At 43.5% G+C, this 26,457-nt stretch overlaps 1 protein-coding gene across 1 annotated transcript; it reads left to right on the top strand.

Annotated features, from left to right (window-relative positions):
- Window positions 1-646: 646 nt before the first annotated feature.
- LOC139216037 (collagen alpha-3(IX) chain) lies at window positions 647-26,197 on the top strand. Its single transcript, XM_070847088.1, has 38 exons — window positions 647-675; window positions 5,131-5,216; window positions 6,766-6,837; window positions 7,753-7,882; window positions 9,529-9,925; window positions 10,293-10,373; window positions 12,834-12,851; window positions 13,374-13,463; window positions 13,585-13,620; window positions 14,650-14,721; window positions 14,811-14,855; window positions 14,958-14,993; window positions 15,090-15,113; window positions 15,262-15,315; window positions 15,771-15,842; window positions 16,444-16,482; window positions 16,658-16,714; window positions 17,309-17,362; window positions 17,549-17,602; window positions 17,700-17,753; window positions 17,855-17,908; window positions 18,009-18,062; window positions 18,151-18,204; window positions 18,290-18,343; window positions 18,431-18,484; window positions 19,946-19,990; window positions 20,142-20,195; window positions 20,315-20,368; window positions 20,537-20,590; window positions 21,138-21,209; window positions 21,312-21,347; window positions 21,431-21,475; window positions 21,554-21,586; window positions 21,763-21,909; window positions 22,737-22,791; window positions 22,903-23,097; window positions 23,562-23,648; window positions 25,995-26,197. Exons 1-38 carry the CDS (start codon window positions 647-649, stop codon window positions 26,195-26,197), a joined length of 2,850 nt encoding a protein of 949 aa, XP_070703189.1.
- The last annotated feature ends 260 nt before the right edge of the window (window positions 26,198-26,457 follow it).

The raw sequence follows: 26,457 nt of genomic DNA, 5'->3' as shown, positions 1-26,457 counted from the left end.
TGACGCTCCTGCAAGAAATCAGCCCGTCGCAGCTCATTCGAGGCTCTCAGATCTTCTAAAGATCAGATCAAACGGCGAAGAATCAAATTACATAACATACAGGATGCATAAACAGCATGTCTGTCTGAGGCCCTCCAGGTAATAACAAGGCGTTCTCAGTGTCAACACTACAGGCTAACATGCATTCTTCAGCTACTCTGATGAGTACACGTGATTATGAAATCCACATTTTGTCACTCACTGGCTGCTTCTTCCCTATCCTGACGATAATTATTAAGAGAATTACATACAGGCATACGTGTCATTAGGAGGCACCATAAAGAGAAGGAGCAGAGGGGGGGGGGGTTACACATGGAGGCCCATGGGCTTCTGCATCTTTTTAAGTGTTGGTAATAAAATGTAGCCACCACCTCCCGAGTGACTCCTGGCCAATGGGAGCCCTTTGAGCAAACTTTTATGTGTCCTCAGAAAATGCTTGAGCATCCCCTGCACCGCTTCTCTCCGTCAGTCCTCAACATGTGCAGGTAGGACTGACTTCAGGGGGGAATTTCATGTCCGGTCGCTCCTTCTGCTGCTGCATCTCAACTCTCCACTGTGCCTCACTGCTGAGCCTGAGCGTGTCTCCCGTCACGGAGGGGAGTGAAACATGGCCTTCCACGGCTCTGGTCTGACGAGGTAAATATCTCACACTGAATTTCTGTCGGGGCTCTTCTTCTTTTTTTTTGTCATTTCCATACTAATGGAGATCCATTTCAGACTGGGTGTTCACCGTATCTATTTCTTAATCTTCATTTAGAAGAAGGAAACATTTACATTTTCCTCTGAGCTCTGAAAACTCTTTTACTTTTATGGGTGCAGAAGATCTGTAGTTTAGTATAGATTAAAGAAGCTGCCCATTTGCCTTTTAATCTGGCCCACACACGCACACATGCAGCCTATAAACCTCTACTCAGTGACTTTTCAGCAAAGTAAAAGGGGCTCTTATGTGATAAACACCAAGCTTCCAGTTGTTAGCCCTTTAGTGCTTCCATTTAATTTGTTGGGACAAATCCTGAATGAATGAATTAATATTTGATTAACGCCTACGGCATCGTCATCTGTGAAGACATTTTCACACATATTTCTTTTCCCACATCAACAACAACGTTGCGGCAACAATCAACTTGAGCATCACTGAACTGTATAGCTGACTGCTTCATGCTCAACAGCGATCCATTTTAGGGGTGATTTAGACAAACGAGAGAACAGAAGTCATGCCAGGAGGGTTGGCTCACCCTCAGCATTCTGGGAGCACCTATGGGACACCACGGCATGGGTGGCAGCGGAGGGAAAGTCCCATCAAATGTTGATGAATGTCAGGAATTAAAGTAGATGACATGTCATTACCTAATTGACTTCCCTGATTGATTTCATGACAGGATATTTACTGGAATATATCTGGGGATTTTTGTGCCTTTGCAAGTTTTTTTTTGTTTTGTTTTTCACTTTTGAACTGTGTGAAACCGCAGCTCTTTAATCTCGCAGGGCTGCACATTACACATATTTATACTTGCAGTAAATGCAATGCGGGTGCACGCTTAACAGCATTTCATGTTGGTACGGTAGCAGGAGAAGACTTAAGAAGCACTGCCTGCAGCTCAAAGCCTACATTAAGACAGCTGTCAGCTTTCTTAATCCGTCAATCTTCAGATGGCTTTGCATGTCATCACTTAAAGTGACACCTCACCCCTGAGGATTTCTTTGCCTGCTACACGAAAAACTTCAAACAGCAATTGTTTTTGTCGCTGTAAGGGGAGAAAAAAAAGCACAAAATCATACTTAAAGGAAAAGAGATTTGGTTTGGTCCATAGTGGTGTTCATTTGCTTTATTCTGACATGTTGCCTGTCAGTTGGACATACTGAGAAATACATTAGCTCTCTTGCTGAGACTTAGATGAGGTTAGATGATTGATAACACTCTCATATCTAAATATCTGGTTTCACAAAAATTTGACTTTGACTTTGGCTTAGATCAAAGTAATATTCAAACCTCAGATGTCTAAAGTTACCCGTTGCTCAAAGCAGTGATTATCTTAAACGGGACTAATTTTGAATTCTGGATCACTCTTGGTCTCGTCATTTGCTCCACAATATCGTTAGCAAACCGTTTAGACTAATTTAACCTACTAACCAGTCTGAAATGTCTGATACTGTCCCCAGGAAACAGTTAGTGTAACTTAGTAACAAGGAAGTAGGGGGGGGGGGAGCCAGCCTGCCTATAAAAAACGTAATAATTAACATGTTAGGCTATATCTAGTTTGTGTAAACTGTATAAAAGATTGAATCAAAACAATTTGTGGCTAATTCTGCTAAGCTAAGCTAAACATCTCCAGGTTCATATTTAACGCACAGATATGAGAGCGCCATCGATCGGCTCATCTAACTCTCATCAAGAAAGCCAGCAGACACAGTAATGCACAAAAATGTCAAATTATTCCTGGGTTAGTAACTTTGAAGGATTCAACGGTGAAAGCGCCCCACTTGTCACATTTCATCAGTGACGTGTTGTTGCACCAGTCTGGACCGTAGATGGATCGGCGTGGAAGGCAGACAGCCAATCCCACTGGGCCTCTGAAGATGCTCCTTTAACGTGAAGGGCATAATGCTCGCCTTTTCTCTGAAGAGACCTTGCTGACTTAGCCATTAGTCATTTCTCTGACACTGACATTTCTCTGCACTCACACACACACACACACATGCACACGCTCCACAAGAAAACACATGCATTTGAAGGAGAGTTCACACACTGGAGACGGGTTACGCCCTCGGTAACACCACCCCTACCTCATTCATTTCCCAGATTGACGAGCTACAACCTTTGCCTTTGGAAAAGAGTCCTCACTATCACCATCTGTCATGTTGATGATGGATTTGGCATGGCTGTGAAAGCTGTCACAAGTCAGGACACACAGAAAATAAGCTAAAGGAGGAGATAGAGGAGCGTGCTAATGCGAGTTAAAGTGTGGACAAAATGTAGCAGTGCTTAGACGCTTGAACTGCTCTGTAAGATCACCTTGGAAAAGCTGCATGGCCGTCGCTGTCATTTGTCATCCACCCTCTCCAGCATTTAAAGGTGCACATACTGATAATAGACTACTGTGGAGGAGCAGAGACACATGCCTCCTCTTATCATGCAGAAAATGTTAAATAACATCCAAGTTTATTCGTGTAGTCAGTAAATTTTGGTATTGATGGTTCGAAAGCCTCATAGTGATTCATGTCTGTCATGAAGACAGACAGGGGTTCTGGGGAGAGCACCGATTTGTCTCTGATTTTGTGACAAGGCTGCTGCGAGGGCAGAAGTGATCTGATTGGTTAAGTTAGGTTTGATTGGGTGGAGCCAGGGAAGCAGAGTCTGTCCGGCTCATAGATGTAGAGGTATAAAGACGGACGACACGTCTCCACATCCTCCCACTGTAAAAAAAAACAAACAAAAAAAAACAAAGAAAGAGATACAGCCGCTGCCATCTTGTGCTGGAGGGGTCCTTTCCAGCCAGGGTCTGTGCAGTTGTGATCGGGGATGGAGCTTCATTATCATATATATATAACACGAGTGTGCAATAAAGCTGCAATAAAAAGCTGTGGTCCTCCAACATTTAGACGATGTGGAAGTGACACCTTTGCACCCTGGCAGGGTTTGGAAGCAGTAAAAGCTTTGCAGTGTCCAGTGCGGTGGGTGTATGTGTAGCTTTTTAACAGTAGTTTAGTTGACCTTAACAAACAGCTGCCTCGTCATATATTGGTCCTCGCCATCCCGTCTAGGTTAGGATTAGCTGTCAATCATGATGTCACAGCCCCATTTTCATAGCATTAAATCACTAATTAAAACCACATGGAAAAAAATATTTGGGAAAAATGTATTTGATGTGTACTTCAACCATCTGCTAACACTGGGGGGGTTTATGAACTACACTGCAGCCAGCCACCAGGGGGTGATTACAGCACTTTGGCTTCACTTTTGGGGAGCTGTCATGTCATCCATCTTTATGTAAAGTCTATGTTATGGCTGAGGAACATTAGATGATGTCCAGTGAAAGGCAAGCACTCATGAGGATGACACTATTAGATGGCCTGGCTTCAAACCTGACTGGTTTTTAGCTACAGTAGGTTAGCTAGACTTTTTGGAAAATCAAAACATTGTTGCTGAAAAGTTGGGACACTATAAAAAGCCAAGTGGACCTTGGGTTACAGTTGTTTTGTCTAACTACTATTTACAAGGTAAAGAATGAACTTTTACAGGCTTCACTTATCGCTTTTGTTAAACCTGCAATAACTGATTTTTAACCACGTGGAGGCAGAAGATACAAGCTGTTAACGCACCACTGACATCTTATCAATTTAAGTCACTGTTGATGTTGCCTAACATACCCAGCAGATGCAGAGCAACATTAGCGTTCACTCTGCTATTTTGCTCTGTTTTGGTCTCCACCAACTTTGCTGAAAAAGACATCTGGCTGATAAGCTGCCAAATGGTCCGCTATGTTCACCAGGGAGTCTCTAACTTCGTCTGTGTGCTGTCTGGGGCTGGGCAGCTCGTACAGTGGCTTTATCGGAGCTTTCTTACACCGCTCTGAAGCTTAGAAAAGCAAAGTGTCCGCCCTTGTCATGTACTGTACGTGTACTGCACTCCGTGTCTTTGGTCCTATCCTTGACCGTGTGGGATCTGTATTGAAATGCAGCAGAAACATGGTAGGATAATTGAGTGTGGAGTGCCTTGGTAAGCCAAATGGTTTCAGTGCATGCCCCATGGCAGGCATGTCATACCTCTCTCTCTCTCCTTCCCCATTTCCTTTCTGCCTCTTCACTGTCGCTGTCCAATGAAAGCAAAAAACAACTCTCTCACTCGGCATTTCGTGTCATACCCCATTTACAGTAAACTCTTCAATCTTCTCCGCAATGCAAAGCAGACACAATTTGGAGGAAAGGTGTGAACTTTTGCTTTCTATTCATGCACTCAGGATGAGCACAGAGGACGCCAGCAAAGTGCTTCTTGTCATCCCCGTGGTGTTTCATTGATTCAGACTCAAAGAAACTGTCAAAGAGAATTAGAGGCATGGCTGAATGCTCATTTTCTCCATCATTCCTCAACAGAAAGCAACCGTGGCATTTATCGATGTCGTCGTGCTCCCCTGTCTGCATGGCTCTGCTGTCCCTCCTCCTGGCTCCAGCACTCGGACGTAAGTCACCCACAGCGCAGTGCACAATCATCGACGCATCGCAAAATCAGTGTACCGCACACTGCACGGGCACCACCATTACTGTGAAACTGTTTGTCCTGTAAACACAGACAAAGAGGACTCAGGTTAATGTTAACGGCCGCATGTTGACTGTTGCTAGGTCATTCTCTTTATCAGAGCTCACAAAGCACAGGCCAGAAATAGCAGACACACTGTGCTGGTCTGTGTTGTAGGATTTAATCAGATTAAATGTCCCCCCTGATAATCATAACACGCCCATTCCCTGCTGCTGTTTGAGGACACAATAATGCTAACAGTGAGTGCCACGTACAGTAGGTGCACTGACACCGGCCTCATTGTCACGCCGCACACATGCAGCTGCATGTGACATCTTAATTGTGGTTCATCTCCTGCTCGTTGCACTAATGAGTGGCTTTCTGAGCGTAATGCGCGGCAGGCAGTAACTTTAACAACTTGAGGCCCACATGCACAGTCAGACAAGTGTTTAGTGGTAGTAAATATGGGATTATAAATACCGTCTCACCACTTTATCTCATTTCTCAGCAGTTATGTGGGATCCGGGAACGGCTTCCAGATGTGTTGTGTTCTCGCTGCTCACTGTAAATGAGCTGACTCAGGTTATTGACTGGGGAGGCCCCTCTGGCTGTCACCATCCTGGTTTCATGGAGTTTTTTTTGAGAGGCTTTTCCCCTTCGCATAAGCAGTGTAGGGACTTCAGTGATAGCGCCCTCTTCTGACACCCTCCAGGTATTGGTTTATTCACTGCATAGAATAAAAGTGACAGTGAATTCATTTTAAACATGTCGGTGGACCTGCACAATGTGTACTAAACAGTTGTTGTACTGAATCTGAATGAGTCTCAGTACAAGCTTTTCTGAATTCACACCTCATTGTATGAACATCAGTTTGTTGATGGGAGTGAAAAACTAGGCCAGTGTTTTATTTTGTAGATTATCAAAACTAAAAGTATAGATTTTTCAAATAGTTATGATAAAGGCTGAACTCAGATGGCTCTGTGATGTATTGCAGGGTGCAGTTTCCACCAAAGGAGACTTCCATCTTGATAAATCATACGCATAAATAAGAAGAAAAGTGGCTCACCTGCCGTATCGACCTTCTAAAATGTTTCCAATGACATATTGACTTTGGCAACAGTCATGCAACACTAGCCGGCGTATTTATCAGCATTATGTTTCCATCTCTGGTGACATATTTGGATCACAAGAGGTGTCTGAGCAGTCTGCATTGATAATCTCTAAGACTGTGTCGGTTAGTTCAAGCTTTGGAAAGCGTGAATATGTGAAACAGTGTAAGTGTAAATGTAAGAGAAACTCTCATTAAAAATGCACCAGAGTGCATTGTGATGTTAATCCACTCTGACATTAAAGACCTTGCTTTTCCCTTGTATCTGTCTGCTGAAATACATCAACTGAATTAAACTGACTGCTAATATATTGCATTTGTCAAATTCAGGGAAGAACAAGCGTAACAAGATTATTGCTTTTGGGTTTTTTTTTCCTTCTATCAGAACTCGACCTCAACCGGCTGGATGGTGATACCGTCTGTCCACCGATGAGAAGCGGACAAGATGACCTTCCAGGTAAATGACCTGTGGTCGGGGTGGACTCAGACAAAAGTACAAGCAGCAGTTGAAGCTGTTGTAAAAGCACGAGGCTAAGCCTCGAAAAGCCCTAAAAAAGCAAACAGACTATCCAAAGGAAGGCAGTAAGCTTAATTAGTTGAACAGGGTGGGCCGCCTAATGCCTCAAGACACCCTTAGCTTTCAAATGAGGCAAATAAAATGTTCCACTTGAGCTGCAGAGATTTTTAGTTGGAACAATTCAAAATCAGCAAGATTGTAATTGCTCACCGCCCTGTTTCAAACAGTTCACTCATCCATCACATCTGCACGCATCATGTTCAGTGGTTTGAAAAGTAGGCAGTGTCAAATAGAATAATAACGATGAATCCCGTCTTTATTTATGGGATTCATGGTTATTTCCTTTGTTGTTTCCTAACTTTGTGATCTCACCATATCATATATCATATATATCATATCATATACTTCCTTTAACTACTTAAGCCTTAAAATAATTTAACTGTTATTGTAACTGCTCTAATGCTATGCTCAGTTACCAAAATCACTATCTGGATTGTCATGAATTATTCATCAGGATGAAACAATTCATCTACTGAATTTGTGTCCAGCCATCATATAAGACATTAAAGGATCATTGCTACATTATGCAGGTATTAACACTCATAATGTGAGTCATAATGTGAATAGTGTAGTGTACAATGCTGGGCTAATGCTAATGAACCGCCTGTGTTGTAGCTACAGCTCCTACTGCTGTCGCTGTTTCTACTTCCAGCAATGATCATCTTCTACTATTAATCATTATGATATACATGTAGTTGCAGTTATTGTATTATAATGCTAACTATCCCTCCTGCTGCAGAGGACACTGATCATTATTCAGCATCATCATATACATCATATAATCGTCCTTTGTAGGTTTTGACCTGATCACCCAGTTCCAGCTAGACGTGATCCCTCTGAAAGGCGTGAGGAAGGTGGACGGCTCCACTCCCCTCCAGGTGGCCTACCGCCTCGACCGGGAGGCCAACTTCCAAATTCCAACCATGTAAGTACAGTAAAGAGGGTTTAAAAGAAAGCAAATAAAAACACACACAAATGTGTGAGAGGTCTCCCCATGCAGGTGTTGCATTATTACAGGTCCAGCACAGATGTTACTGCATGGCGAGCAGCGTGTAATTGGTAAAGAAAAACATGTCTGAACCTATTTGGCATCTCTTAGACACAAAGGCAGAGCAGAGGCATTTTTGTGAGTGAGTGTTGGATTTGAAAAGCCCTTTGTATCCACAGGAGAGACATATTTCCCCGGGGCAAAAATAAGTCTATCGAGACATTCCACACTTCTGAAAGAAAAGGTGAAACAACAAGTCAGTTATTCAAATTATCCAGATTTCCATTTAAAAAGGGAAGTTATTTTGTATTTGACTTTCATAAAGTTGGGTGATTTGCAGCAGTGAAATGAGTGGAGGCTTAAACTTGGTATCCTGACCATCAATTGAGCTTTGAGAACACTGAATCCTACATTTCCCGCAATGCAACCAGCCGCTTTATCTTTCCGTTACACCCTCCACGCCCCACATCTCTCCAATTCCACAATTTAAGATCTCAAACCCCACCCTGGTAACACCCTTATGACGTCATCAGGGTCATTTTTTTTTTCCAAACTTGACACAGCTCCACGACCACAGGAAACGTTATATAACAGGCGGAGTAGCGCTCCCCATTAGTAAAAGTTCAAGCCATCATTTCAAAAAACTGGTCTCAGTACAGAGCGTGGAGGTTAATGGCTTTACCACTTTACATAACCAAAGATGTCCCCCGGTGTTTCCCACTGTGCCTGCTCCAGTTTGTTTTGGCTAATCTGTTCCTGCAGGCCAGCTTTCCTTAGAAGCCGTTATGTAACTCGCTGGCACCCAGCATCCTCGGCGCTCGGGCCTGTCACACTGAATGTAAATACATGTTTATTTCCTCCCCAGGTCCAGTGGCACAGACTGTGCTTTGAAGTCCGTCCTCGCCAGCCAGCTTCATGCCGCACAGCCCTCCCTGTTTTTCTGCGGGGCAAAAGCAGCACATACTTTAGACTTTCTCACCTCAGGCAGAGCTAGAGCGTGGTCTTCATTTGCTTTACTGGCTTACAGGAAACTCTTTGTTTATTGCCTCACCTTGATCGTTTACAAGACGGTAAAAGTGCGGCTGCAGCGCCCATCTATTAATGCACCTCCTACTGAGAATCTGGCTTGTTAAAAACACAGAAAGCACCAGACTGTGGATGCTAACCAGGACTGCATGTTGTAATTGAAGCGCTGATTTATGCACTGAGGCAGCCCTTTTCACAGTATCTAATCTGTGATATAATAGCGTGCCTTAAAATCTTGTTTCTCTGAAGCATGTAGCTTTGTAATGTATTTGAATTTGACTCTCAAAGACAGTGATGCTGGAGCTGATAAGTTATTTTTATCCATGTCTTACCCTTGATTGGATGATAGCGTTGCTGAGTGGTGTTTATTTTGTCATCATGAATTCAATTTGACATAAAAGATATTTTGAGACTTACAACCTGGCAGTGAGAGAAGTCTTTGAGCTTTTTCCAGTGTCATGCAATAAGAACATGTTTCTCTTTGACTTTGACGACCTGGAACACTCTCTCCCGATACATCAGCTAATTTGAACCTCTGTGCTTCATTTCCCCCTCAGGCTGAACTTTCCTCGCGGCTTCCCTGACTCGTACTCCTTCATGGTGACCTTCCGCATGATCAAGAACACAGTGAACAAGGTGTGGAACGTGTGGCAAGTAGTGGACGAAGACGGCAACAAACAAGCCGGGCTGAGGCTGAATGGCGACCAGCAGGCTCTGGAGTACTTCCTGATGGGCGCTGATGGCAACCTGCAGACCGTCACTTTCCCCGGCCTTTCTGTGCTCTTCAACACCAAGTGGCACAAGGTGATGATTGGCGTGGAGCGCGACCAGGTCACTCTGTACGTGGACTGCCAGCCCGTGGATCAGAAACCCATCAAGGGCAAAGGCCCCATCAACACAGAGGGAGACACTCTTATTGGCAGGCTGGATGCTGATCCCAATGCCTCCGTAGTGGTAAGCGAGAATGGAGCGTTGCCTGCTGCATTTAATCATGCTCACTGACTCTCCTTACAAGCTCTCAGTGAAATGGTGCTTTTTGCGGACAAACACGTTCAGGTTTATATGTGTGCTGAGCTCTGCTATAATTCTAAAGTGCTGCTGTCACAGCAAAGCTGCTCAGCTGGGTTCCAGTGGGAAAAAAGACTTAATCCCTGCAGAAAATAGCGTCGGTGGAAAATCAAGCTCGAACAACCCATTGATTCATTGAAGTACAAAGAAATAACGGCTCCATGACGAAGCATTTCCTGATTCTCTCTCGGTGTCACGTCTCAGAATGAATGATTAGAATTATATTTGTAGTAACATAAGCATCTCTTTTCAGTTTGAACTCCAGTGGATGTTGATTCACTGCGACCCAAAGAGAGCCCAGAGAGAGAGCTGCAATGAGCTGCCTGCCACAGAGGTACAGTAACAAGGGCGGGGGATCTGCTCAGCATCTGCTGCGGTTTGTGGTTTTATTCAGGCTGATGGGGCTCCCAGCATGCTGAGAGCCAACAAGGCAGAAATGCTGAGATGGAGTTGTAGAAGTGTAACAAATACTCTGCCTAGCAGTTTCCCGTAGTACATCCAGAGGTTGCAGCCCATCCAAAACAACTGCAAGTTGGACAATTTAGAGAAGTTTTTTTTTTAGGGTCAAACTGCAGATTGGAGTTGTAGTTCTACAAACATTTGTGGGAGGCAGAGCTGTTAAGGACCAGGCACGCAAGTCAAACCCCAACGCAGGAAGTTCGATCAAATTAAACATGTGACATCATAAACAGTGTGTGCAGTGGCAGATTCTTGTGGTTAAAGTTTTATTTAAATTCTGTACTGAATACAACATGTGCCACACGTGCTTCTACAACACGAAGAACAGCAAGTACCACAAGTAGTCTACCAACAACATCATGGTTTATCTTAGAAGTTAACGCACTGACTTTGATCACCCAAAAATTATAGGATGAATCAAAAGTCTCAGTGATGGGTGCATATAATGTAGTATAATAGTATTTAATAGACATAGAAGAGACAGTTTCCATATGTTGCCCTGCCTGAAGTAACCTTCCTAGTTCAGGTGCACCACCTGCTGCTACATGAATACAGTATGACACCTGCTGATTAACACCATTTAAATGGCTTTCTTCACACTTGCTGAGGAACACTAGCAACACCAAACAGGATGTACTCTGAGAAAAAAACTAAACACAGACATGTTTTTTTCCTGAATTGATCCCTTCTTTATTCTATATTTTCTTCCATATTTGTGATGACGAAGGGTCAGCAGGCTTTCTCACTACCACCTCACATTTAGGTGGAATCTAACAAATGTCCCATTGGACCTTTCTCCCGTGGTTCCTCTCTGGCTGACCACTAGTGAGGTAGTGAGGTAGGTAGTGAGGCCAAGACATCCCATCTGCCCCTGTTTTCCTGCAGTGGAGTCTGTTATGGTATTGCAGTTTCCAGAAACACTCGGGCGAACCCCCCCACTCATTCAGCGGGACTCCAGCACGTGACGTGTCCCTCACACATGTTGCCTCGCTTTGCTCCACGCACCGTCTTCAAACTATTAGGGTTTCAGAATGCATGAACTTTTCACGCTAGTCAGGAATGACATTCTTAAGATGTGTTCAAACAGAGAGAACTACAACTGTGCAGGTGTTAACTGTAAGCTAACCAGCAATGGACTATCACTACATCATTTTTTGCTCAAGTAGAAATATTTTTCATTCACAAAAATGTGTATTTGCGTCAGTTTCACATGACCTCGGTCAAATGTGCATCTTGTAGCCCATACTTTTTTTTATTTATTTTTTTTATTTAACCTTTATTTAACCAGATAAAAAACCCATTGAGATCAGGATCTCTTTCACAAGGGTGACCTGGCCAAGAGGTCAGCAGCACATGTCGTAAGAACAGTTGCACAGAAATGACAGTACAGATTAAAACATACAATTTTAAAGGTGCAATAATGTTTTCAATAAGAAAGTGCAGGAGCTCTAACACAACAGCAAAACAATACAGTTGCGCTGCTGTTGTGTTGAAATCGAGCCTCTGTAAAGTGATTATACTGTGTTCGTGTCATTTGTTTTTGCGATTACCAGTTTGTGACTTGTTCATGTCTTTCACACAGTCACAGTCTGCCTAATGTCAGCCAAAGTCCATCATTCGAAATAATGAATGCATATGAAGTCATAAACATGACAATGGTTCGACATTAGGGTATTCATTCAAAAGTAAAGACAACTCGAAATGATGAGAAAGTAGTTGACGGTGGCAAGACTGATTAATATTTTTATATACGACTACAAATGCAGCATTAGACAACCTGTGGATGTTCTGTCATCCTGAAATAAGAACACACACACACACACACACACACACACACACAGAGACACAGACACATTGGGTAAGGCTGTCAGGTTCATGGCATTCATGACAAAATATTCTCTTTCATTTCAGTGTAGTGTAGTGTGTGTCATTTCAGAACAATTAATGAGATCTCTGCCTCAGAGAAGTACTTGTAGCTTCTAATGAAAATGCCACTCTGCTGTCTCCCATCTCGTTCCGTATGAAGCCTTCAAGAAGTGTTTTTATGCAATCACTTGTATCGATATGCAAATATCCCTACCCACTACAGACAGAGACATTTCCTGGCCTGGTGCGCTCTTTTAGATTTCAGGCTAACATCCCTGCATCCAGCTGTGAAGTGGTTCTGTACACGGGGCGGGGGTGTTGGTACTATTGGCTGTATATTCAAACGACAGCATGATATACTCACTACTATGATCATGAACAGGTGCGCTTGTGCTGACACTTTTGGTGAGGGTGGTGTGACTACTTTCACTAACTCTCCCTTTTTTTCTGATTTCTCTTGCTTCTTCAGATGTATGCCAATGCTGAGGTATTTATTTATCTTCTCTACTTTCTTTTTGCTTTGTTGATTTTAAGCCAATAATCTACTGCAGTGCTTCGGTTGCCTAATTGCCTCATTGCTTTGTTCTGAACCTGATTTATAGTGGTGGATTAGTTTGTTTGCTGGGCAGACCATTCATACATTTCTACACAAGCTCATGTGTGACCAGCAATTAAATTCAACTGTACATCAAGTTGGCACGTAGACAGGACAATTTAGAAACATGTCTGCAGGCTAAAAGAAAATACCTGTGCTTTAAGAAAGTCAAATTGACATATTAGTTTCACTTAAATTAAGATTATTTAGATTTGATCCAGTTCAATTTTCTGATTTATTTCATTAAGAATATGTCAAATAACATGTTGTATTAAGTATTTCACCATTCTGGAAAAATGATTTGATGATTCCAATCCTTGAGGTGTAAGTTTTTTTCTTTCATTAAAGGCCGTATACACAGTTTTTATTCAGTCATGTCACTGTCATTCTCTGACTGGTCGTCTGTACTCTCAGCCTGACAGATCAGTCCAAGGCCCCCCAGGAACCCCTGGCCCAGAGGGCCCCAGAGGGCCCGCAGGAGAAAACGGCAGAGACGGAAGAGACGTAAGTATTTCCTGCTCGACAGCAGCTGCTCTTTCTGCAAATCACTACAGTCCTGAATCGCTAGTACTCTTCTCTTTTGTCACTGCTTTCATCAACCGTGTTGTTTCATTTGTCTCTCCAGGGTCTTCCAGGCTCTACCGGCAGTCCGGGCTCTCCTGTGAGTATGAAGTGCTAAATGATGTACTGATGATATCCTTTGCAGGCTGTTCTAATCTATTTGTGCATTTGTTTGTTTTGCTATGTGATACCTGAAGGAAATGATTGACTTCACCTCCGTGTTTTTGATTTCTCGATAGGACATTTTTTTGTAAGCCGACCCACAAATATTCACTCTCATATATCAAGGACTTTTTTGTACTCAAAGATTTGGTGGCCAAGATAATCTTAACAAATCAACACGTATTCTGAAACCCCAGTTAAATACTACAGGGGAGTCTGATCCAGATGGGAGGTCATATTTTTGCTTTACGTCCTCTATTAGTGAATGTGACTAATGCAGCCCATTAGCTAACTCCTATCTGTTTCCCCCTTCCCATTGGGCATTATACATCTATTGGCACACATGGACACAGAGAATCTGCAGTCACCGCGAGTAGAGAAATGTATTTGTATAGATGGTGGGCCACTAAGTTAAGACTTACTGTGGGCACATATCTTTGGAGAAGTTTGTAGTCTCTGGTTTTTCTGGTCTTGGACTACAAAAAAGCTTGACACATAGTAGGCTTCTTATTCACCCTTACCATGGTAGCCCAGACCCTCTCTCCATCTTTGTCCTGGCAGCCATCCTGTCTGGCCACATTTGCCTGCGGTATTAATGTTCTCTACCGTGTGATGAGTTTTACAGCATTTTAGCTTCCTTGAAAGTCGATGCCACAGAATGCATTTGCGCTGGTACATAACAGCCTATCAACCCGTACAACAATTGTCATGACTGAGCCTTAGGGTCAAGTGGAGGCAGCATGTTTACTGGTGCCATTTATCGTTGGCGTTTTCCCGTCCAGCCCATTCATTATCTGCTTGGCCTTACACGAGCTCGGCTTGTCGTCAATCTGAGAAACAACAAGAGCAACCCACCTTTCATTGATTAAATGTTGACTGTCACTGCCGCTGTGTATCTTAGCAACGACGCAGAGAGATGCAGGAAGGAGATAAAGCTGTTTTATATCCTGTTGTGTCTGTTTCCCAGGGAAGCAAAGGGGAGAAGGGGGAGATCGGTCTTCCTGGACAGAGAGGCCTGCCCGGCCTTCCAGGCTCTGCTGTAGGAAACACCTCCTCGTCCACTGACACACACTCTTTAGAATATCTGCCAGTACTGCCTGTGTGTGATTGTGTCTTTGTTGTCTGCAGGGTCCTTCTGGTCCAATGGGTCCCAGAGGGCCTGTGGGGGAGAGAGTGAGTGACCATTCAGACCACCTTGAAATCATTCAGTTGTCAGAATCATGATTTTGCACAAATGTAGACAAGGTTAGTGATTTCGTTCCCTTCTGGCTGCAGGGACTCCCTGGCTTTCCTGGACCTCCGGGTGCTGCTGTAAGTGGACGAGTGTCTTATTCAAGTAGCATCCATGGAAATGACACCACACCAATGATTTCACTTAATCCAATTCAAATCTATCTCTTTTCATAGGGCCCAGCAACTGAAGGACCCCCTGTATGTGTCCGCTACACCTCGTTTCTGAAACACTGTTGAACTGTTCATACACGGCAACATGGCTTGCCAGTGAATGTGCTGCTGTATTAATTGCTCTGTGTGTGTGTGTGTGTGTGTGTGTGTGTGTGTGTGTGTGTGTGTCTATCAGGGACCACCAGGGAAAGCAGGAACCCCTGGAGATGAAGGAAACATCGGCCCTGAGGTCAGACTTCACAAATCTGAGATTGAAAAAGCAAACAAACATCATTAATTTCAACATACTGAATATGTTGTTATGCAGCAACGTGAAAATGAAGCACTTGTAGAAAGTAATTAAGTGCATTACTGAAGTATTGTCCTTCTGTGCAAAGTTCTTGCACTTGAGTATTTTCATTTTATGCTACATGTTGTTATGCAACACTTTTTACTTATAGTCAGTACTTTAATGTTTTACATTAAAAAACATGATTCATGTACTAATTGCATCATTGAAAATAGCAGTAAATATTGTGACAAGTTAAGATGGAAGAATCTTTTTCCACACAATCAGTGCCATTATTACATTATTAATCGTAAGCTGTGTGGTATTTTGAAGATTTTGTATTTGGATGTATATCACACACTTTCCTATGTGTGTTGATATCAAATGCTCTGCTAATATATGTCCTGAACTTGCAGGGCCCACCTGGACCCAGAGGGACATCCGGCACCGCAGGGCTTCCTGGCCCCCCTGGTCCACCAGGGCCTGTGGTAACAACCCAAGCTGACCTCTTACGCCCACTAATTTATCATTAGTGATAAATTAGAGACATTTCACACAATGCACATATTTCAATGTGTATTGTATCTAATTTTCTTTATTTATTGTTTGATTTAAAATCTTCCACACTTGAGCTCATATGCAGATACTGATATTTGGGATTACAGCCGCTTCTGATTACATGATGTCACGGTGTTTGAATGACACACTTTTCATGTCAGTAACCAGACACGTATTCTATGTGCACCCTCATGCCATCAGTGTACCATGTCAGTCTGTTCTGATCTAAAATACTACACTATATCACTGACTGTATCATGACAGAACTGAATGGTCAGTGTCTGCATGTTGAGCGCGTGCTGAACAGGTGTAACCCCAAAAAGCTCTCATACTAATTTGTCATCTATATTCGGACACTTCTTCGGCTCAGATGTCCACGTGGACTGTATGTGGAGGTCATGGGGATGTTTGCATGCCACCGTCTGTTTTCACATTATCTCTCTGGGAATTTTCTGCTTGGGTGGATTTATGTGGACATCCCAAGCCACATAAATCGCTTCTGTTTTATACGTCACTCTGCTGCGTTTGTAGGGACCGCCTGGTGCCAGCAATGAGGGAAGTGGGGAAGCTGTGAGTGTTTTACTGTCTTACACACTACCAAATGTTTCCTGGATGCATGGCAAACTGGAGTGGTGACAGTGAATTTCTGATCAAATAGAGTCACTGAAGTTAAGCGGCTCTGCGGCCGCCATGAGGATCCTGTCATTCATTTCAATCAAATCTGTGTGTCTGTGCATGCTTGTAGTGTCCTGCTGCCTGCCCTGCTGGACCGCAAGGATTGGCTGGGCTGCCAGGGATGAAGGTGAGGAATGACAATGCCAATGGAAAAGGATTATTTTTGGGCTTCACAACACTTTAGATTCAGTTTAATTTAGTTTTGAGTTAGTTAGTTGTGAGGGGAGGCCTTGTTGGTTCTGCTGTAGCTCAGATTCATTGAGTAGTGTTTGACACAATAAAGTCATTTCGAAATAATTATAGCAATAATACTAATAATTATAGCAATTAAAGCCAAATAAAACATTCATGTGAAGGAAACTACATATTCTCTGCAAATGGTTTTTCCCACCACTTTGGTTCTGGCTGAAATATCTAAGCATAATAACTATTGGATGGAATTGTCATTAAATCTTGGCCAGACATTCATGCTCCCCAGAGGATGAATTATTATAATTTCAACAGTCTGTCGATTCTAAGTCGAGCATAACATAAAGTCAAAATCCTTATTTGTCACTAGTTTTGAACAGCAGTTTGCTCTCGTGATCAAGTGAATCACAAAACTAAGGACATTCCCATAAAGCCTTTGTGTTTAGAGTGAATTAGCTTATATTAGCATGCTAACGCCATAGACTGCATAAAACATCTTGTTCATACATCTGATCGGTATCGTTGCCTTCAGGGACACAAAGGTGTGGATGGTGAGCCTGGAAAAGATGGACAAGATGGAGAGAAGGTGTGTGAGTTCTTCTGACGCTCAGCAACAAACAAACGTCCCAAATTTCCCATTTCCAATGATTGATTCACATGCATGCAAAGAGATTGATTCGTTGCCCATGAATGATTTGATTGCAGCCCACAAACAGATTAATATGATTACGTGTGTTCTTTAAATTGAATTAATTTATTTTTGTTTCCACAGGGAGACGCTGGAGAACAGGGTCCTCAGGGGCCGCCAGGTCGCATGGGAGATGATGTAAGGAATCAGATTCCTCAGGGTGTTTTTACAGAGCTGTGTGTGTCTATTGGAGGAGGTGATATATGTTACTGATGGTGCTCCTTTGTCATTTCAGGGCCAAAGAGGGCCAATTGGATTCCCTGGAACTACTGGAGAAAAGGGAGACAAAGTGGGTTCAAGTTTTTTAAAATAATAAAATGAAATGTGCAGGCAGGTGATGAGGATGGAAGTATTTGTAGCAGGTAAAAACTGTGTCCTCTCTGTTCGTAGGGTCCTCCTGGCTTCAATGGCATCCCAGGACCTACCGGCCCACCTGGAGCTCCCGTAAGCGCTCTTGTTTTGATCAGTTCTGTGTCCTGTGATGTTTACTCAGTGTGTCACTGAAAACTAACTGTCCACACTGTCATTGGCTGTCCTCTGCCAGGGTGTGGAGGGAATCCGTGGACGTCAGGGTCTGGAGGGGGCTAAGGGCGAGGATGTGAGTTCTGCACTTCAGTTCAGCTCCTGGGTTATACTGCAAGATATTAACTTAAAGACTGTTTCAATCAAATTTTGATTTTGATCAGGGAGCTGTGGGACCTCAGGGAGAGCAGGGCCCCGCGGGGGAAAAAGGAGACGTTGTAAGTACGCTGAATGAACGTTCCCGCGGCTCGTTCTGTTGCTCAGAGAGCGACTGGGTTCTAACTGCGTGGTGTGACCCTACAGGGAGAACCTGGTAAAGACGGCCTGGATGGACTTCCCGGAGCAGATGGAGCCAAGGTGACTTTAGATCTTCAACAGCAAATATACTTTTGTTTCAGCATTCAATATTTTTACTTATCTTTACTGCAAACTTCTACCCGACAGGGAGAGCCTGGTACTCCTGGAGCTGTCGGTGTCAGGGGGATTGTGGGTATTCCAGTAAGTGCAACTTTCCTTTCATTCATTGTGCTTCTGCATCAAAAACAGTTTGTTACACTTTACAACTACTGACAATTATATCTTATACTGGTGACCAGGACTTTGAGCAGTTCTACTTTTATGGCAAAGTAGAAAGTCAAAGTGAGGAAAACTAGCAGAGGATGAGCTCCTCTGTGCAGCCAAAGAGAAGCTCAGATAAATAAAACATTAAAGTCAGACAACCAGCGGGCAGGAAAATCTAAAGCCAAGAGAACCTCTACCTTTGCCTGCATGTGTGTCAGGTGAGAGGCTACAGACACAGCTTGAATGGACAAACTGACTGTACAAACAGCACAGTAGAAAAAGCACAGCGTATTTTATACCCTTATCTCAGGGTTTTGAGATAGAAGCAGTCTCCTCTTGTATTTCCTGGAGAGGTTCTTAAGGCTTAAATAAAATGCTTACTTGAAACTATTTCTTCGTAAGTAATTTGCAGTCCACTGCAGAAAAATGCATTGTAATAGAGGCTCTGCTCATTACTTTTAAAAGGAGATTATGTGAATGTGAGAATGTTTGTGTTGCCATTATATCCTCAAAAGTAATGGCCATTAATTATTATACATGAGTTGGAACTGGTTGGTGTTGACATCGCTCTCCTCAGCTCATTTTCAATTTCCAATGGCCATTATCAATGGCTGTGGATCAAAATGCCTCCGAACCCAACTGGATAGACCTACAACCAGATGTAGTCATTCAATTTTTACCAAATCTTGTTGGAAGTGAAGCAAACACATCTTTCTTATCAACAAGAAGTTGTCATGTGCCGTGGTTTGTTCTTCTTTTAAAGAATATGATCTAATTTGTTTAATACTGACACAATAGTGAATACAACAGAGCGTTCCACATCAGCGACAGCCATCTTTAGATAAATGCTTGTGATTGGTCCGACGGACTGGAAATGAGCAGGTCTGGTCAGGCTACCATTTTGCTCCAACTATCAAAGAAACTGCGATTGAATTTTATACAAATATTCATGGTATATTCATGGTATCCATGGTAACACAGCGTTTACACCATGCAGGAGGGATGGTGATGGTAATATAACACATCATTAAATTTGGTTTCACTGACATTGAACAACAGTGTGCGGCTGACGTCAGGCATCCATTCTTGTTTTGTTTTCAAGCACTTCTTTATTATTATGTGCGTTTATTATGAGTTTTTCAATTGTAATTACGTTTTGACGGTTGACATGAACAATATCTCAGAGTTGGAAACTCGTGATATTGATAACTCTTGTGTGAAATGGATGTGACATAGTACAGCCTTGCAGAGCCACTAGAAAAACCTTTTTAATGCTTCTTCGTTTACCTTTTCCGTACGGATAAACTCTTTCACCCCACATCGACAGGATTGACAGGAGTTGCAGCAGTGACACTTTAATTTTCTGTTTCTGTTCGTGTAATGTGTTTTTGTTCCTAGGGGCTGCCGGGAAAGCAGGGAGTCGCTGGACCCCCCGGTGAAAAGGTAATTGGAATCATCTCCTATTTAATGGGACGTGTCCACATAGCACATCCAAAATTTTATTGGAGCACTATTAAACTTCAACAGAACTCACTCATCTCGAGCAGACTGAGCTGATAGGAGTAACAACTTCAATTCCTGTTGTCGGTTGTAGGGCGACACGGGTGCTGAGGGAGCCATCGGGCCAGTTGGGCTTCCTGGAAAGACTGTGAGATTCCCCAATCGAAGCTCCTATCTGTCACACTCTTATTGTATTCAGCTGGTTATCTGTTAGTTTGACGTTTGCGCTGCAGGTCATATTTTCCTCACTGATCCGTTCTCATACAGGGTGAGGCTGGACAAGCCGGAGAAGATGGGAAACCAGGAGACAAAGGAGCAACCGTGAGTTGACCTTTACTTTTGCACTGTGTGGAGGTCATTTAAGGTGTCAGTTCCTGCTTTTCTATTGGTTTTTAGTGTTTAATGGATGTTAGTTGCACTTCGAATAGAGGATTCATGTGCATCAGTGTTACTAAATTGATGAAAAACTGTGTCTGTAATTAATTTCAGGGTGAAACAGGAAAACAAGGGCCAGTGGGGCCTGCAGGTCCTCCAGGAATCCAGGTGAGACATTAATAATGCAAGGCTCCATATACCAGCAGTGGACTGTAGCTAAGTATTTTACTCAGTGCTATACTTAAGCACAAACAAGCTGAGTATTTCCTTTTCATGCAACTATACACCTCTACTCCACTCCATCTCAGCTTGTACTTTTTACTTCACTACATTTGTCTGACAGCTTTAGTTACTTTTCAGATTACAATTTGTATACCCTTCCTCTCCAGTGAAAACATCTTGTTTTCTTAATAAACCCCAGGATTACACGTTCCTTTACAGGTTGATAAAATTGTGTGATCAGCTGGAAAAAACATGGTCACAGAGCCGAAAACAGGGTTTTTTTTCTGAGCTCATAAAAGGCTGACCTTTTCTGGATATGTGGCTCTCACAGGACAGTGATATGATGATCTTACAGACCATGATGCATTACTGCAGGTTGAACTACACAGCTGGATAAAAAAAAATAATTCAAATTAGCACAAACTTCTACGCCAACATTGAAATAATATATATAATGTAAAAATATCCAGAATGTAAAATGTTGTATTTCCAGGGTGACAAAGGAGACAAAGGGGACACTGGTGCCAAAGGACTGAAGGGCCATACTGGACTCAAAGGCGATCAGGTCAGACAAACCTCGGTTTACCAGCGTGGCTTTCAAACATCCACAGTGATGAGAATCTGTCGGAGGAGAGAAATACATAATGTTTTATAATGTGTTGTCCAGGGGCCTATGGGACCAATGGGACCTAAAGGAAGTCAGGTAAGAACTATTGTGAGATCTGTATTTGTATCTGTGACCAGGCCAATGGTTACACACACTCACCATGTGACTCTTGTGAACAGGGGGACACAGGTGTAACAGGAGATGCCGGCATCAAGGGAGATCAGGTATGTTGAGTCACATTTGTTCAGTTGAAAATGCAACAACCTTTCCTTGAGAGTCAGCTGACCTCTGTGTGTTTTCAGGGTCCTCCTGGTGTTACTGGAATCAAAGGACAGGTAAGAAACTGTCACCTGCCATTACAAGTGGTTTGCATTGTGTTGGAACAACATAATGTAAACCAGTTCAACTCAGTAGAACCCACATGATATGAACAAGGAATATCCGGTACAAAAGAAAAGAAATAGCCATAGCTGTAGACTCTGTGGTGATGATTTATTTTTTCCACCTTAAGCCTGGAGAGAAGGGCCACAGAGGAGCTACAGGAGATGCTGGCAGACCAGGACAGCCGGGCCACGAGGGTTTATCTGGTCCAATTGGACCTCGGGGGCTGGAGGGGGAACCAGGCCTTCCTGGATCACCTGGCCCCAGAGGTCTACCTGTAAGTGTTACTGTTGCCAATAACCAGTATGAACTAGTTTTTAACCACGATAGGGATGTACGTCCACTACAGACTGAAATATCTCGACAACTGCCATAAAATTTTGCACAGACATTTGTGGTCCCCAGAGGATGAATCCTACTGCCCTTAGTGATCCCATGGCTTCTCGTCGTCAGGTAAAAATTAGGGGCCATGGATCAGGTCATTTTTCTGACTGTGACTATTACGGCGCCGATCCAAATCCACCGATTGTGCTCCAGAGTAAAACACAGCATGTATCATCACCTTGAACAGTAACAGTAGCAGCAAAAGTTTCACACTATGATGGTTAAACTTATCGGGGTCTATATGAGTCACACAGCTCAACTACAGCCCATTGGTCAAAGTTGTAATTTGTCCAAACACTACAATAATTTGGCCAAGTACTTGCAAAACGAATGACTCAGTTGTACCTACTAATATGATAATTAGCAAATGTTGTATGCAAATGCGCTAAGCTCAGATGGTGAACACGGTAAACCTTGTACCTGCTTAAAGTCACGGTGAAATGAGAAATACATTTGTTCATTTATCTCTTGGTGTTTGCTAAATATTTGTAATAACATAATTGTGATTTCATTCATTCATTATTCAGGCGACTGGTATTTGGGGTGACAAGCTAACCCCATCCATCATAGCTACACATCACCGTTAGCTTGTGTGGGCAACTAGCAGAGCAGTCACTCTGTGTATTTTGCAGGGTGGATGCCCGATCGGTGATATCTAGCGTGACTGAATTGCACAGATCTATGGTCTCGCAGTGTAAATGTTTATTTATCCTTTCACAGGGCCCAAAAGTGAGTGATGAGAAGCTCCGTGAAATGTGCTCGGCCGTTGTCGAAGGTGCAGCTTGTTCACTTTAATTGGACCTCATCAGATCCACATGTCCACTTATATTTACCAAGTGATCACACGTATCATGGGTAAAATATGTGTGTGTTTGGCTCCGTCTAGAACAATTTGCAGAGCTCATGAAAGAGTTTCTGAAGAGGCCAGCGCCCATCGGTGCCCCTGGTGCTGCTGGGCCCGCAGGACTTCCCGGGCCCCCTGGACCAGCTGGAGTGGCAGGAGCAGTAGGAGCCCCAGGGCCGATGGGTCCCAAAGGCCACCTAGGCTTCTTTGGACTTCCAGGCACACCAGGCAAGAAAGGTCAGTCGACACTTTTCGAATTCCACTACTCAATACTGAACCCCAACAATGCCGACCGTAAGACAACCAAAGCTGCTGATATCAGCGATCCACAGAAAATACACTGCCTGTTTGACCAGAGCTGTGCTGCTATTCTTCATTTTCCTGGAGAGCATCCAGAACTCCAACAGTGGAGGTAGTGACAAGAAATTAAATGAAGGCTTAAGTGAAAACAAGGCAGTGGGTCCTGGCTGTAGGCCTTTGTCTCCACTCCGCCGCAGCACAGCGAAAGAAGTTATGTTGAGCACTTTGCTGATGGGAGAGACTCACCCATGCATAACAATATACAATCAATGATTCACCGAGCAACGCTGAATCAGAGTGGAGTCATTCAGATTCCTAATTACCTCCCCACAACTGTGAAACCAGTATGCCTCTCCGTTTCAAGTCAGCATTCAGCATCTGTGTGCTCCTTTGTTCTGCAGGTGAACCCGGGGAAAAGGGAGATAAGGGAGACAAGGGCGAGGACGGAGTGGGAATCAAAGGAAGCGCAGGCCCACCAGGTGCTCAAGGTAAGGCTACAGTCTTGTCATTAGAGCACATCACTGCTGAGAGGGTCTCCAAAGTGTCTACATTCATCTTTGTTAACGGCAGAACTGAGATTTATATTCTCCTCACCTTTTGTGTTGGGAGGTAACTGTAATGATAGTGCTGCTGTGCAGTGTTTGTGCAGACATTCCTTGTTTAAAAAGAAGCTCCGAGAAGCTTCCAGCCTCATGGCAGCGGCCGACTCACTTTTCAGGGACGACTTTGCGGCTGTTAAAGGTGCCCTCCGGAGTTTTCTTAAGAACAGACAAAGTCTCTGCTTACATGGAGTGTTACTCACCAAAACACACTGTGTGTATCAATGAGGTCTAACAATCGCACCGAATGGATTTCCTCTCTCATAAATCATTTGGAAAGCTCCTTGTCTTTGAAACGTGTTAAATCGTGCTGTTGATGCCTGCCAGCTAGCTGCCATCCTCTCTCCTGCCTTTGCTGTGACATTCCTGCGTTTGTTGGCGTATTGCAGCCACCTGTAGATCAGTGGAACAGTGTGAAACCGTTGGCAGGATTGTCTGGTCTCACAAGTAAAAGGCCCATTCATTTTTCCCCATTGACAGTGTTACATAAGTCACAGTTTGGGGTCATCTACAGCCTGGATTGACGTGAAATTCTCCCCACTGAATAATCAGTACAAAAGATTAAGAGCTCAGTGGGAAAATCTGGTTGTTTGATAAAAAGTTGGAGCCAAAGCTTCTGTACATAAAAACTTTGGGAACCACGAATCCCTGGCTGCATGCTGGCAAGAATCATCCGATCACAGAGCTGACGATGTTATCACATGTTAATGGTGGACGGTAGCTAACGATTGTATTATTGAGTAAACTGATTTCACAGACAGTTTAAACGTTCCTTTTTAATGCGACTGTAAAAAAAAAAAAAAAAAACTGCAGTTCTGAAGCATTTTGAATTCTCCATCATTTTGGTTGGTGCGTCTGACTGGCTTCCTCTCCACGGGTACGAGCGACTGAGGCCCATGGGGGTTGTAGTACTGAGGCCAGTGGAGGACCAATCTTCAATTTGCGGAAAGTGATTGATCGGATTAAAACCGAACTGCTTCACTGACACTGTCTCGAAGACGACAGAGCTTCAAGTCTCTGATAAAGTCACCAGACAGCCACAGGAGCCGTCGGTTGCGTAGCTTTTCTCTTTTCTTCTGTCACACTCTGCTGCTAACAGATGCTTGCTGGTTAAGATTCAACTGGCAGATGAGCGGCTGTGCTTTGGGACCTAACGTCCATGCTAATTGTGCACAGATATGGTCATGGGCGTGGTAGTGGGGGGAAAAGTGGACCTGACTACCCAGGGCCCGAGTAGGGAGAGGGGCCCATGAAAATCCTGATATATATATATTTTTTTGTGATGTTTTCATTTCGAATGAATTGGGCCCTCCAATTAATTGGTGTCATAATTTATTTCAAATGTATTGATAACATCAACTGAGAGAATGAACTTTATGTCAAAGTCCTCCCAACATATTGGACATTCTGGGGGCCCCTCTTGGAGGCGCAAAATGGTTTAGTCCGCCCGACAGCGACCGGCGACAAGTGTAACGTCAGTGAGCCCAGACTGAATGACCTGGGGGCTAGACATCATGCTGCCCAAGGAGCACAAGTCGGGGTATCAGAAGAGGAAAGAAAAAGAAAGAAGGCAGAATGAGGGGAGGCAGTGGCAGCTGTTGACTGCTTTCTTTCCCAAAGGTGAACCGAGTTTGCTTGTTATGCAAAGTCCAATTAACTTACGTTGGTATGTTGGTTCGCGAGGGAGAGACAGACAGAGAGAGAGAGAGAGAGAGTAGCGAGAGAGAGAGAGAGAGAAACCATCACAACACTTGACACATTATAAATCAATATCTGATTTTTTTATTTTTAGATTATTTTTTCTCTTTATCTTTAGTTGTCATAGTAACAGGCTCCACTGGGTTGGGGCCCACTGACATTCAGAGTGTACAGGGCCCAGAATTTGGTGCTACGCCCCTGGATATGGTTAATATCCACGGGTTATGCTGGTGCTCTCTGCCAGTAGTTAAAAACACTATTTGCACCTGAGTGTAAAAAGCCAATACGGCTATATGTTGTGTTTATTGTACACTTTATATTTGTATTTGACTTATTTTTAACCTGAACTGAACTGCAAAGGAAAACTGATGATATAAGTTAAAGAATAAATTAATTTAACTCACCATTGGTGTCACACAGGATTTGAACCCCACTGCTCTGGGTGAAAGTCCTGTTACTACAACATTCAGCCACCACATCCACAGTAATCTATGCGGTAATTTATTGTTCTTTATGCTTTGTGTATCTCCACCTCAGGTGCACCAGGCGCTCCTGGAGTTGGCAAGGACGGCAAAAATGGAGAACGTGGCGAGACGGGAAGCCCTGGCGCCCCAGGAGCATCCGGTCCGAGAGGATCCTCAGGACCGCCCGGGCTTTGTGATCCATCAACCTGTATAGGCAGACTTCCACCTCTCTATATGGTCAGCGGAAAGAAGTCTGCCGGCTATAAAAACCCGTGAGACATCACAGCTCATTGACACACTCCGGATCCCAGCCTGCAGTGACCACGTTTATGGGCCGCTCAGGAGTCCAGGCGTGGTGATCTTTGGGAGTCTTCAAATGTCTTCATCTGAACCACGGATCTAAGAGACGCAAAGGGAAACAGAGACAAGGCACAATTGTAGAATACTGTATAGACGTTTTAACTCGTACGTGATTTTAGCGAGAGCTTATCTGATGTCCAAAGATAGCTGCTACTGATGCCAAAGCAACTTCTTCC

The sequence above is a fragment of the Pempheris klunzingeri genome, chromosome 16 (assembly GCF_042242105.1).
Source record: "Pempheris klunzingeri isolate RE-2024b chromosome 16, fPemKlu1.hap1, whole genome shotgun sequence".
In the NCBI taxonomy this organism is placed as follows: domain Eukaryota; kingdom Metazoa; phylum Chordata; class Actinopteri; order Acropomatiformes; family Pempheridae; genus Pempheris; species Pempheris klunzingeri.
The sequence above is the reverse complement of the archived record's forward strand: the minus strand, read 5'-3'. Positions and strand labels throughout refer to the sequence as shown.

Coding starts and splice junctions, on each gene's coding strand:
- LOC139216037 (XM_070847088.1), top strand. CDS start 647: ATGGCCTTCCACGGCTCTGGTCTGACGAG. Junction 15,316..15,770: donor AAGGAAACATCGGCCCTGAG/GTCAGACTTCAC, acceptor CTGAACTTGCAG/GGCCCACCTGGACCCAGAGG. Junction 21,476..21,553: donor CCGGCATCAAGGGAGATCAG/GTATGTTGAGTC, acceptor GTGTGTTTTCAG/GGTCCTCCTGGTGTTACTGG.